Below are 12396 nucleotides of genomic sequence, written 5' to 3'. Positions count from 1 at the left end.
AATCTGGTAATACAAAAGATAGAAATGCATTAGCATTCAAGAGGAGAGATTTCTTTAGAACATGGTTATGTACATTCACAATCTCTAGTCTAGTTTTGAATCCATGCTTTGTCCAGATTTATTCATAGGTTAGAATTTAATGGGAAGTTAAGAAAAATACTGAAAGCAAAAATACGTATGAGATGAAGCCAACTTACATTGCCTCATCACAGCAAATAATTGCAAAAATTACAAAATAATTATGTTTGAAATAGAATATATCTTTTGGATCCCATTCCCCTAAAATTCCCATTAGTGTATTTTGTTCAAGCATCACTTCTTCCAGAAAAGAAACCAAACTTACCTGATCTCCAGGTGGTAACAATGCAAGGTTGAGAGGACCAGGACATTCCTCTAGACTCACCCTGGACTATAATTCTGCCCCTTAGAGAAAACTGAGCATTTTGAAGGCAGTGATCACGTTAGAAATTAATGCCTGGCATACATATTAATGAATCTACAATCTGCCTACCTCGGGTGACCTGCTGCAGGAAAATTTTCCCATGTTTAAGAAGTAATTCTCAAATGCTAAGGCTACATTATGAGTTAAGGGTAGTGGCAGTTTTTACACGAAAACCAAACTATAGTAACAAACTTATTTATGAGAAGAAATGAATCAGACTTATAATATTTTTGGCAAAGACTTCTGAACCTTATTTTAAATCAACTCACTTTATTTTCTTGCTGATTTTATATGGTAGTGTTCAAAAAGAGATTTCTTTCTCAAGGACTAAATCTTACAGTGGCTCAGGGTGACAATCTAGAATCATCAACTGTAGCAAACCAGTTTACAAGACACTGGGCCGAATGTATTTGGACTCGAGGAAGATGGTTTCCTTCCCATATTTCTTATAGCTTATTATTGATTCTTAGCCCTAAATGGAGATGCAGGTCTGGGTATAATTGTAGGCTCCAGATAGAATTGATTGGTCAATCTTTTGCTTCTAATGGCCTCCCTCACAAAAAGAACTTTTAAACATAAACTACGATAAAGAATCAAAATAAAGGAAAAAAAAAAAAGCTTTCCATAATAATCAAGATGGTGTGATGTTGGTTTTAGACACACAGCTTAATGGAAAAGAATAAAGTCCAGAAATAGACCTGTATATATAAGCTCAACCAATTTCAACAAAAGTGCCACAGAAATTCAATGAGGAATCCCTAATCTTTTCAATGAATGGTGAATAATTTCCATTAAAAAAAAAAAAAACCCTGGTCTTTACACAATATACAAAAATTAACTCAATACCTGAGAGCTAAAACTCTAAAACTTCTACAAGAAAACACAGGAGAAAATCCCTGGGCTCTTGAATTAGGCAAAGACTTCTTAGATAAAACACAAAACCATGAGCCATCAAAGAAAAAAATTGGTAAGTTAACAGATTACCCCAAAATTAAAAGACACTGCTAAGAAAATAAAAAGACAAGCCACAGACTGGGGAAAAATATTGGCAAGACACATCTAATAAAGAATTTTTATCCAAATAAACACAGAACTCTTTCACTCAATAGGAAAACATCAGTAAGCAAAGAAAATGTGGGCAAAAAATCTGAATAGACACTTCACTAAAGAGGATACAAGAATGGCATATAAGCTCAGGAAAAGATGTTCTCCATCATTAGTCATTAGGGAAATCTACATCCAGACCACAGTGAGATACGACTGCACAGCGACCAGAATCCTACAATGAAAAAGGCAGACAATGCTGGGTGCTGGTGAAAATGTGCAGCAACTGAACACGTTGCAGGTGAGCATGCGCAATGGTGCAGCCATGATGGAAAACCCTGGCAGTTTCTCAAAAAGTTAAACATATCCCAACCATACACCCCAGGAATCCCCACTCCTAGGTATTTATTTACCCAAGAGAAATGAAAACGTCTCTTAAAAAAAAAAAAAAATCCATATGTGAATGTTTATAGCAGCTTTATTTGTAATAGTCAAAAAAACAAACAATCCAAATATCCATCGATTGGTGAATGAGTAAGAAACCTGGTACATCCATAAAACAGAATACTACTACTTAGCGATAAACAGGAATCAACTATGACATGAAACATGGATGAATCTCTAAAGCATTCTGCTAAATTTCAAAAAAGACAAAAGGCTCTAACTCTTATATCCATTTATATGATGCTGCGGAAAAGGCAAAACTCAAAGGACAGAAATCTGCTCTAAGTGGTTGCGAGAGGCTGGGTTTGGGAGAGAGGGGACTGACCACAAAGAGGGAGGAGGTCTCGGCGTGATGGAAATGTTCTATTACGTAACTGCGGTAGTCATTAGATGACTGGATGAATTTGCCAAAATTCACACTGTACGCTTAAAAAGGTAAACTTCACTCAGTTTACTAGAGTTAGTTACACCTCAATAACGCTGACTTCAGTAAAAACAAAGTTCTTTCAATCTAAAGCATGAATCGGGCATTAATAATCATTTTCTCCGTGTCACACCAAGTGTAAGCCCCACGTTCCCTTCCACAGCTCAAGCGCCAGTGGGGGCAGCGAGAGAAAATGGAAGCAAAGTGGCATTAAAGCAGAAGAACGTGACAGGTAGAGTGAAGGAGATGCATGCCAAAATCTTTATGAGAGAATTGTAGCAGGTATGAACTGTGGAGGATAATTTGATATCCATTTAATTTTAATGTCAAGGAATTTATCTTACGGACATTTGCACACAAGCCCAGCGTGGCATAATTTTCAATCACAAAGAAGTGGAGACAACTAGCATCCCTTAGTAAGGAGACGGCTAACTAAGTTATGGATGTGCAGAGTATACAACTCTGTGCAGGGATTCAAAAGACCAAAGGAACATGAGGGCTCCCCGTAACAACACGGAAGTTTATTGAATAAAAAAATTAAGCTGCAGAACGGCACATTATAGTGATCCCGTTAGAAAACATGTTTGCACAGGCGAAGGTCTTGAAGACACAGGCTAGTTGCTAAGTGTTTACACAGAAAGCTTTCGGGAAGACGCAGGTGTGGCTGCAGGATGCTTGCATGCGGTGAAGGAAGACAGTTTTCAATTGTGTACCATTCTCCACTTTTTCCAGTAGACAAATATCATTTCATGATAAAAATGAGTGAAAGTAAAAGTTAAAGAGAAGCAGCACCCCCAGCAACGATGAAGAGCTGCCCAGGGGTTTAAGGTAATGGATCCAGATGTCATGCTGCCATCTTCTGGAACAAACAAGCATCTACAGGAGCAACAAAAGACAGACTTCCTAAGGCAAAATGAGACAAGCGTTACAGCAGTTAAGAAAAGATAAGGCAAGGACAGACTCTTCTGAAGCCCAGTTTCCGTTTCAACCATTAATGAAAAGAAACAGCTAAAAAAAGGCAAGCATGATCAAATACAGAAATAATTAACTTTTCACAAATCTTAGGATACAAACGAGACAGTGGATAAAACTATATCCAAATTGCTTTGATTTCTCAGACCTCTTGTTTTTAAAAAAACTGCCTATTTGTTATTTACAAATATCAACAAAACATTTATACGGACACATCCTGAAACCAACAAAATGCATCAAGAGTTTACAGTTTTAACTGGAGATGCCAGAAAACAAGAATTTTACATTTGAAAGCTCAAGCCAAAAAATCCCACAGATCAAATGTTTCCCTTATCCTCATTAGCACATTTTGAGGAATAAAACAAAGCATGTGAAATTCTTAAAATTCAAATACAACTGAGATCATACATCATCATATGGCAAAAAGGGGAGGAAAAAACGATCAGTAGTTTTAGCCTTCTCATTAAACAAGGAGAACAAAAAGCTTTTAAAAAAAACAAAACCCTTAACACTGCATGTTTCTGAAAGTTTTTACTTTTTTCTTTTTAAATTACCAAAACCAAAAAGCTCCATTTTTTGGGGGAGGGGGTAGGCTGGGGGGGGGATTGTTTTCAGTGATAGAGATTTGCCAACCATACCAAACTATAAACCAGGCGAAAAAAGCCCATAAATAATTTACGTGTAAAGATAAAAGAATTTTTTAAACAATCCACCCTTTAGCAGAAGAAATTGGGGATCACTTTGAGTGTTAATGTAAAATACATTTAGTCTTTAGCAGCAGGACTTCCAGACCTATTGGTGCCAAGAAGGTAACAAATAGTCTCTCTCTGAGGCGGGGGAAATGGGCGCTCAGCAGGAGCTTTCTTCCCTGTTGGGTTATTTATAGAGAGCTCTATTTGTTAACATGTTTCTGCTATCAGGGAGAGGGAGAGTTTAATGATTTAAAGGATTTCAAAGACAATTGTTTAATGATACAATGATTTATGTGCATTCACAAATCCCAGATACATAGCAATTTAGATTTTCAAACTGCTGTCATCAAAACAGTGATAGGAGAGGCCACTGCTGAAATGTAACTGGAAAATCCAAAACAAGTGATAGTACTTGATATTGTGAAATAAAGAGAACTGCTGGAAAAGAAAAGACCATGTTAAAAAAGACCACCACCAACTTCATGTTAAGTAAAGAATTTTCTAGGGCCCTTTCTTAAGAGTTTCTGGATTAAAAAAATTTTTTTTTAATGGAGAACCACGAATTAAATCCCAAATTGCTAATTTGGGATTTCCTGGAATAAATCCTAAATGTGACTAATTGGAATGATCTGGAAGATCATTCAACTAAACTGTTCGGTTTTCACCAAAAACCAATCCTGCACCTCCCACCCCACAAAGCATGTAAGAATCTTGTTTGAAGGACAAAATGCTTTCACCTTAGTTATTTATAAACTATATATTCATTTTATAATGCTAGATTTGTAATATTCTTATTGAAAGAAAATTACAGAATGCCATGTTTAAGTTGTGATTGTAACCTATTATTATACAATTTTCATTTGAGACAAAGCAAATCATTAAAGCTTCTCAACTTTAAACCAAAAAGTCTTATGATTTCCATCTTTCCTGTTAACATTTATAACCAGTTTTTTTGGGGGGGCAGCATTTTAAAACACATCTTTTCTCATTTTTCTAACAGTGTTTAACCTTGTATTACCTTCAATTTTTTTAAAATTACATTAATTCTATCATTTTATTGTTTAAACTCTTCTCCTGCAGACAGAATGAGTCAATCCTAAAAGATGGTTGATGTTTTTTACGAGACTCTAAAGCTTCAGTAAACATGTACTAATGTGAAAGCTTCAGTAAATATGTACTATTTGGGGAGAGAAGAACATTTTTAATAGAACGTTTCCCCTTTGAATGAAGAAATTCACTTATTTCTACATAAAAATAGGTTCAACTCAAATGATTTTATTTGAAACTTTTAAAACGCCGAAGTTGAACAAAGGATGAGAAGCAGAATGAAAGGATCTTTTAAGCACGGATGGTTACCTTCTCTGCGGTCACATGCTCCATAGGAAATGTCAGTTACTGCTTTAGTTCCCAGACATGTCCCACTCTTTCGAAGTCCTTTAGAGAGCTCTCTCCCTTCTGGCTGAGAGAGGTTCTTCTTTTGTAGCACTTGGACTGAGTTGTATCTTTCGAATTTGCGAGTGTAGATGTACAGAGGCTCTTCCTCCTCTTCCCAGGTAAACGGGAAAAACTGGCAGCAAAGCCCTCCTTGTTTTCTTTACCTGATACGGGGAGTGACAGACTCGGTTTCTGTCCAGAAGACACAGTTTCTTGAGAGAGGGACAGGCTTTCAAATCCTCTGCTGTCAACTGTACATATTGTTCTCCTTTTCATTCTTTGGGAAGTGCAGGACGTGGAAGGAAATGGAAGTGAAATCCATACAAGCCCTTCATCTTCCAAATCTTTCCGCAGCCTTGTGCTACGTCTTACTTTTGTTTCGCTATTTGTTCTCTGGAAGGTTTGCTCTATGGAGGCCGATAAATCTTTATACAGTTCAGAATTTTCTAAACCAATTTCTAGAGAGCTGCTCACCATGTAGGGAGGTTTGTGATTTCCATTTTTCTCCAAATATAAACTCTGGCTGTCGGAATAACACGTAGAGCGTCTTCTATGCGTCTTTTTTCCACCACTCACACCAGTGCTACTTTGACCTTCTATGGAGTTTCTTCCCAAACCTGCACTCGGACTTTTACTTTCTTTTACGTTGTCACTTAACACCTCTTCATTTTGTAAGTCAGACGTTAAGGGCATGGGCTGCAATTTTCCTCCGGTAGCTATTAAAAAGTCATCCTGTTTTTCACACTTTATGTTTACATCTTCTGAAATCTTAAAGATTTGAAAAAGGTTTTCCACATTTTGACCGGCAGCAGCCAATTCCCGGGACGGCAGGATAGCACTGGATTCTGCATCATCTGATGCCAGGGGCTCTGCGGTCACAGGAGCACAAGAAACATGACTGCTTTCACTCTCAGGGCCAGCTCTCAGTCCATTTTCACCTTCCGACTTAATCTCAGCTTTTAGAATAGTTTTATGTTCATTAGTTGCTACGGCACTCATATTTAAATCTTGATCTAAAGTAGCGTTAATAAGCGACAAGGAACTTTTCATGTAAGAGCTGCAGAATGCAGACAGATCGTATTTATTAAAACCTTGATTCATCTGCAAATCTTCTGGGTTGTAGGGCAAAAGAGTCTTTCTTTTAGGAAGCTTCGCTTCTTCAAGTTCACCGTTGGAGTTGAAATCATCTAAGGGCATGGAAATAAGTTTAAATCTCACTAAAAAGTAACAATGGAAATAAAGGTCGACAAAGCAAACAGGTGCCATAGCGTATTCTATGTTTTAGGCTTTCAAAACTCACAAGACTTACAAATGCTATGCTGTACTTGCCACCATCTGTCATCCTGCTCTTCCTTTTTTTAGTTCTTCCCCAAGCCCAGGTTAAGAAAATACGTATTTAATACATGAGTGAATAAAGTACATAATCTCAGACCATGAAACTGAGAAGTGTATCTCAAATTGCTTCCTCTATTCTAATGTACTTTCCACACTACAAGGTCAATTAGCATGAGGCAGCCACTTTTCCCATTTCCCGAAAAACGAATTACTGAAAATGGGCACCACTGTGCTTCTGCAAATTTTCTAGCTATGTTTCTCCAGAAATAGAGGAAAGAAAACTTGGAATTCTGGGGGATCTGAGGATTTAGCCAAAAGGGTATTTTTGAACACACTTAGGTCTTATGTCCTGTGTTAAAAATTTTAATATGATTTAAACAGCACTGTACTCTCAAACGAAGCTATGTTTGTTTCAACATTCTAGAAGTCTTCCCCTTCCACCTCAATCTGAAAGTCAGACTCCAGGAAGACATGCCATGTGGAGGCTGTCCTGTGGTTTTGACACACTGCGTCACATCACACAGGTGAACGAAACATCATCAACGTTTTAAAGCTATGTAACACAGCCTTAAATAAATACATCTTAAAATAAATTTTTTAAAAAATGGGGTGCCTGGGTGGCTCAGTCGGTTAAGTCTCCAACTCTTGGTTTCAGCTTAGGTCATGATCTCAGGGTTGTGGGATGGAGTCCCAGGTCAGGCTCCACACTCAGCAGGAAGTCTGCTGGAGATTCTCTTCCTCTTCTTCGCTCTCTGCCCCTCCTCCAGCTCCCACGTGTGTGTGTGCACACACTCTCTCCATTATTTCATGATTCGGGTACTTGATATCAGGTCACGTAAGGCAGAGGTTAGCATAGGGTCCACTCAGTGGCAACCAACTAATATGTCAGTCGGGCTCTTTATACAACTTTAAAAATCGATGTTTATGTATTTTTCATGAAAATGACATGCTAGAGAAGAAAGGTAGGGGACAGGGATAGAGGGAGGAAGAGAGACAGAAAGGGACAGGGAAAAATGGAAAAGGAGGGAAGCAAGATTTTGCTTTAAACCCTTATAACAGATGATACCACTGGTGATAAGATACAAAATCCTTCAGGTATTTTTAAAAAGAAATTCTCTAGTAAGATGCAAGATGGAAAACATATACTAATAGTCATTGTTTAAACATCTCTGGAAAAACTCCGGTCAGGAACTGGAGATATAATGAAGACTTAGTTTTCAGTCTCAAAGGGACTGCAGTTTGCAGGGGAGGGAGGTAGACGGCACATCACAAAATTGATGGTAAAGGTGTAATGCGAACAAAGACTGTTCCTGGAAAAGCAGCCAGCACAGCTAAATCTTCAAGGATACGCAGCATTAGGCCAGATTAAAAAGAGGCGGTGTGGCCAACCCCCTGCCCCAAGACAAGCACATAAAGAGACTGGAGAAGGAGCCCAGGGGCTGGGGCGGCTTGGGTGTGATGATGGGCTAGCAGGGGTTTGTTTAAACTCTGTGCTTTCCGGAAGCTGAGAAGTAGGTAGAAGCCAAGAGTCTAGGGTGGCATATACCTTATTCATCCTTGGATCTATTATAAATTCTACAGATATGTTGCAAATGGAATGCAGGCTCTAAATCTCTGATGACTGACAAAAACGCCTATTTTTAAAATTATTCTATACAAAATGAACACACCAAATGAATACATACTGTTATTAATTTCAGCATGATTTTAGTGAATTTTAAATCTCAGCCATTATAAAACAAGCAATTCCAATTTTTATCTAACCAGTATGTCAACTGACTTAATCTTTGCTTTCCAACAAAACTGTTTCAAAGTAATCCAGTTCAATTTATAAATGTTATTTCTAGTAGATGCTTAGCAGTGCCAACTCTACTGAAACATCATGGGGCAAGTATTTTTTTTTTTTTTGGTCCTTAATTATAAAAGATTTATCTATTACTGAGCCATCACCTTGTTTACTCTTCATGATGGACCGTAACACTACACAGAATTCATTTGAGCAGAATACTATAAAAAACATTAAAATGCTTTAAAAAGAAAAAAGGATGGAAGGAAATTATTTCCCCTAAAACTATATGCACTCTCTTGTGTCTTAGTTTCTCTGGGGAGAGGGTCCAGAGCTCCTATCAGATTCTGAAGAGGGTAAAAGTTACGAACTATTGCTTCCTTAACTTGAAATTCTCATGGTAATATGAGGGAAGGTTGCTATTTTTATTTGTATGCTCTTTAACAGTGAATGGGAAAAAGGGAAAAGAGGGTGCAGCAGCAAGAAAGTGGCAGAGAAGATAAAACAGCAACAGGACAAGAGCAGGGTACCTGAACACAGCCTGCCGGTGCCTGGAGTGGGAGGCATTATCTCGGAGAGCTCAGGCAGCTCGGGGATAGGACTGAGGAGCGGCTTCTTCGAAGCAAGGTCTCTTTCCCCGTATAAAGACTTCTGAACGCTCTTCTTTCCCTTTGCTTTCTTCTTCCTGCAACTTTTTAAAGCCTGTGAAATGTATTAAAATGCCGTAATTGGGAAAGATGTCACACCATATACAATTTTGACCCTTTAATTCTTACCAAAAAACCTGAGACCAGTTAGGCCATTTAAAATTTTAGAAATTCTGAGTCAGGCGTGGGGGGCTGGGTAGCTTACACAAAGTCAAACAGACTATGAAGCAGAACTCAATTTACAGACGCTATGGTAATCAATGGTCTACATTTCCACAAAACATTTGCCAAAGTAAGTTCTGGGTGAGTGAAAGATAGAGTAGATGCTGTAGAGTTGACAGACTTAAGACATGAAGATATTTGTTAAGTAGGATACAGTTAGGCTGACCTGCGATTAACCTAGGATGAGCTATCTACTGGAAGCTATGGGAGACTGTCTTCTGCTCATAGGTTTGGAAGAAGAAACAACAGTTGTATACATAAAAGTTAAAGATAACACAAAGCTAGCTGAGCTGCTTTCCAACAACAGATGATTTAATCAAGATTAAAATGAATAGGTCAAAATAAGATGGGCTAACAAGCACAAGTAGAAGATGATGGACAATGTTCTGGTAATAACTGATAGAAAACACGTAGATTTCTATAAAAATAAAAACTGTTCTAATAATATATAGAATGTAGTATTAAATTCAGTTTTGACTGCCATGTTAGCAACTGAGAACTAATGTTCACTGTTAAAAAAAAAAGTTTCACACGGAAAGGACTTCAGGGAAACTCAAACATTGTACTGTTATGAGCAAAAAGAAACACATTCAATGTGATAATACTGGAGAGAACCAGACTTTAGGTCAACTTAAGGAACATGTTTTTAGCAATTAAAACTGCCAGAAAATAGAATCCATTCAAACATTCATTGGGAAACCACTATGTACAGGTATTAACTGGCTAGGTAGAAAACAAAAACCAAACAGGATGTGGTCTTTAGAGGGCTCCCAGTCTAACAGCAAGTAACTGTAACACATACAAACCATGACAGACTCTATATGGACTGAGATGAGTACCTGGCCTACAGGGGGCTTTCAAGACTGCTCCATAAAGCAAGCAAGGCCCTTGTAGGCAATGAGTATGAGTCTGAAAAGAATGAAGGTTCATTGCACGGTGATTCAGGGAGTGACAACATTTGATTTTACATTTAAGAAAGATCATTTGGGTGAAAGCATAGAAACTAATGATGTGAAATAGTGGATGATATTCAAGAAGAGTACAAAAATGGCACAGAACTGTATGTTCCTTGAGATATCTATAGATATCCTGTAAAAACAAAACATTCCATGGAAAAATAATTTTAGAACTGTACAAGATAAATGTTCCTCTTGGTGATTTACAATATACATTTAACATTAAATTCTCTGAGAAGTCCTCAGTATAAATAATCTCCATACACACTAGGAAAATGCTGGGTTAACTATTTTTCCATGAAAATTGTTTTTTTTTTTTTAATGGAACAGCTGTTGACATTCCATGGAACAGTTGGGGAATCGACAGCTTGGTCAATGGATATGGAAACCAAGAGAAAAATCTTAACTTGGGCTCCACGATGAGATGCAAAAGAGAACATTCGACCTCTGCTGCTGGATGCCTGACTCTACCACCTAACGGCCTTACGATCTTAGGCAAGTTACTTCACCTCTCTGTACCTCCTCCTCCTCCTCTGTAGAATTGGAACCACACCAGCACACACCACAGATAATAGCAGCGAGTATTAAGTTAGTTAAAGTTAACATAAGTGAAATGGTTAAAATAAGGTTGAGCCATACACAGAAGAGCTATGTGTCAGCTTTCTTGTTCTTCTAAATTCTCGTTTACTTATTGGTTCCACTTTGAGTTCTTATAGCTAGCTCCATCTCTCTAAATAAGAGGCCCACAGTGTTGTATTTTTAACTTTCTATAATAGAAAATTTAAACACACAACAGGTAGAATAGTATATTGAACCCCAGGTACCCATCCTCTAGCTTCAAGAATTACATACAGAAATCAGGATTCATTTATAATCCCCTTCCCTCAGATTATTTTAAAGCAAATCCCAGGCATTACCCCATTTTGTGTGAAAATCCTGCAGTATCCTTAGGAGACAGAGTTCCTTTTTTCATTCCATAATAAAATGAAACCTTTTATTACCTGGCATTGTATTTTATTGTTGATTTTTCCCTTTTACAATGCCATTTCCCCCCAGTTTTATTAAGATATAATTGACAGATAAAATTTAAGGTATATAATGTAATGACTTGATATATGTATATATTGCAAATTGATTACTTTTTTAAATAACAACAAATACCATTCACTGCTTCTAAGCCTTGACAGAGCTAGGAAATCCTTTTAAAGGAAAAAAACCATGAGTCCATACTGATGTTTCCAATTCAAATGTGGCCTAACAAGGTTCTGAATTTGAATTTTTATTTTTTGTCTAATGGTAAAGTCTGGATTCCTAATGACAGTTAAACACACACAAACACACACACACACACACACACACACACACAAAAGAAGCTAACTACTGATACATGCAACAACCTGGATAAATCTTCAGAGGCTTACGCTGAGTGAAAAAAGCCAGTCCCAAGAAGTTACACAGAGTGTGATTACATTTATATAACATTTAGAAATGACAAAATGAAAGAAATGGAAAACAGATTAGTGGTTGCTACTTAAGGTGGGGACAGGCATGGGAAGTAGGCAGGGCTACAAAAGCGCAAGAGGAGATTCCTGTGGCAATGGAAATGTTCTGTATCTTGACTGTGTTGGCATTTTTCTATGTGATATTGTCTAAATTTTACAGGTCATCACTGGGGGAAACTAGGTAGAGGGTACCTGGGAAATCTCCGTAATTCTTGTTACAACAGCCTAAATATCTAAAATGATCTCAAAATAAACAGCTTAGACACAAAGAACGAAGACAGCAATTTTCCCTATTATTTCCTCAGAGATCAAATTTCTCCAATTGGCCCATAACTGTTCAAATCAGAATCCCAATAAGGTCCTTACACATTCTATTTGGTTGACAGATCTTTTAATATATGGTTCTGCTTTTTTTCCCTCACCATTTATTTGATGAGTAAACTGAGGCACTTGTCTCAGAGAATTAGCCAAACTCTGGATTTGGTTGACTGCAATC

General features: G+C 37.5%; 1 protein-coding gene across 1 annotated transcript in view; it reads right to left on the bottom strand.

Moving 5' to 3' along the window:
* Positions 1-5276: 5276 nt before the first annotated feature.
* The window catches only part of CDCA2 (cell division cycle associated 2), a 46324-nt gene continuing 39204 nt past the window's right edge, over positions 5277-12396 (bottom strand). The window contains exons 14-15 of the mRNA XM_032389167.1: positions 9104-9275; positions 5277-6639 (exon numbers count right to left, since the gene is read on the bottom strand). Of these exons, the coding sequence (XP_032245058.1) occupies positions 5411-6639; positions 9104-9275 (1401 nt within the window). The 3' untranslated portion in view covers positions 5277-5410. The remainder of the gene's footprint in view (positions 6640-9103; positions 9276-12396) is intronic.

The sequence above is a fragment of the Phoca vitulina genome, unplaced genomic scaffold (assembly GCF_004348235.1).
Source record: "Phoca vitulina isolate PV1807 unplaced genomic scaffold, GSC_HSeal_1.0 scaffold53, whole genome shotgun sequence".
Lineage (NCBI taxonomy): Eukaryota > Metazoa > Chordata > Mammalia > Carnivora > Phocidae > Phoca > Phoca vitulina.
Note: the sequence above shows the minus strand (reverse complement) of the source record. Positions and strands in the feature narration are given on the sequence as shown.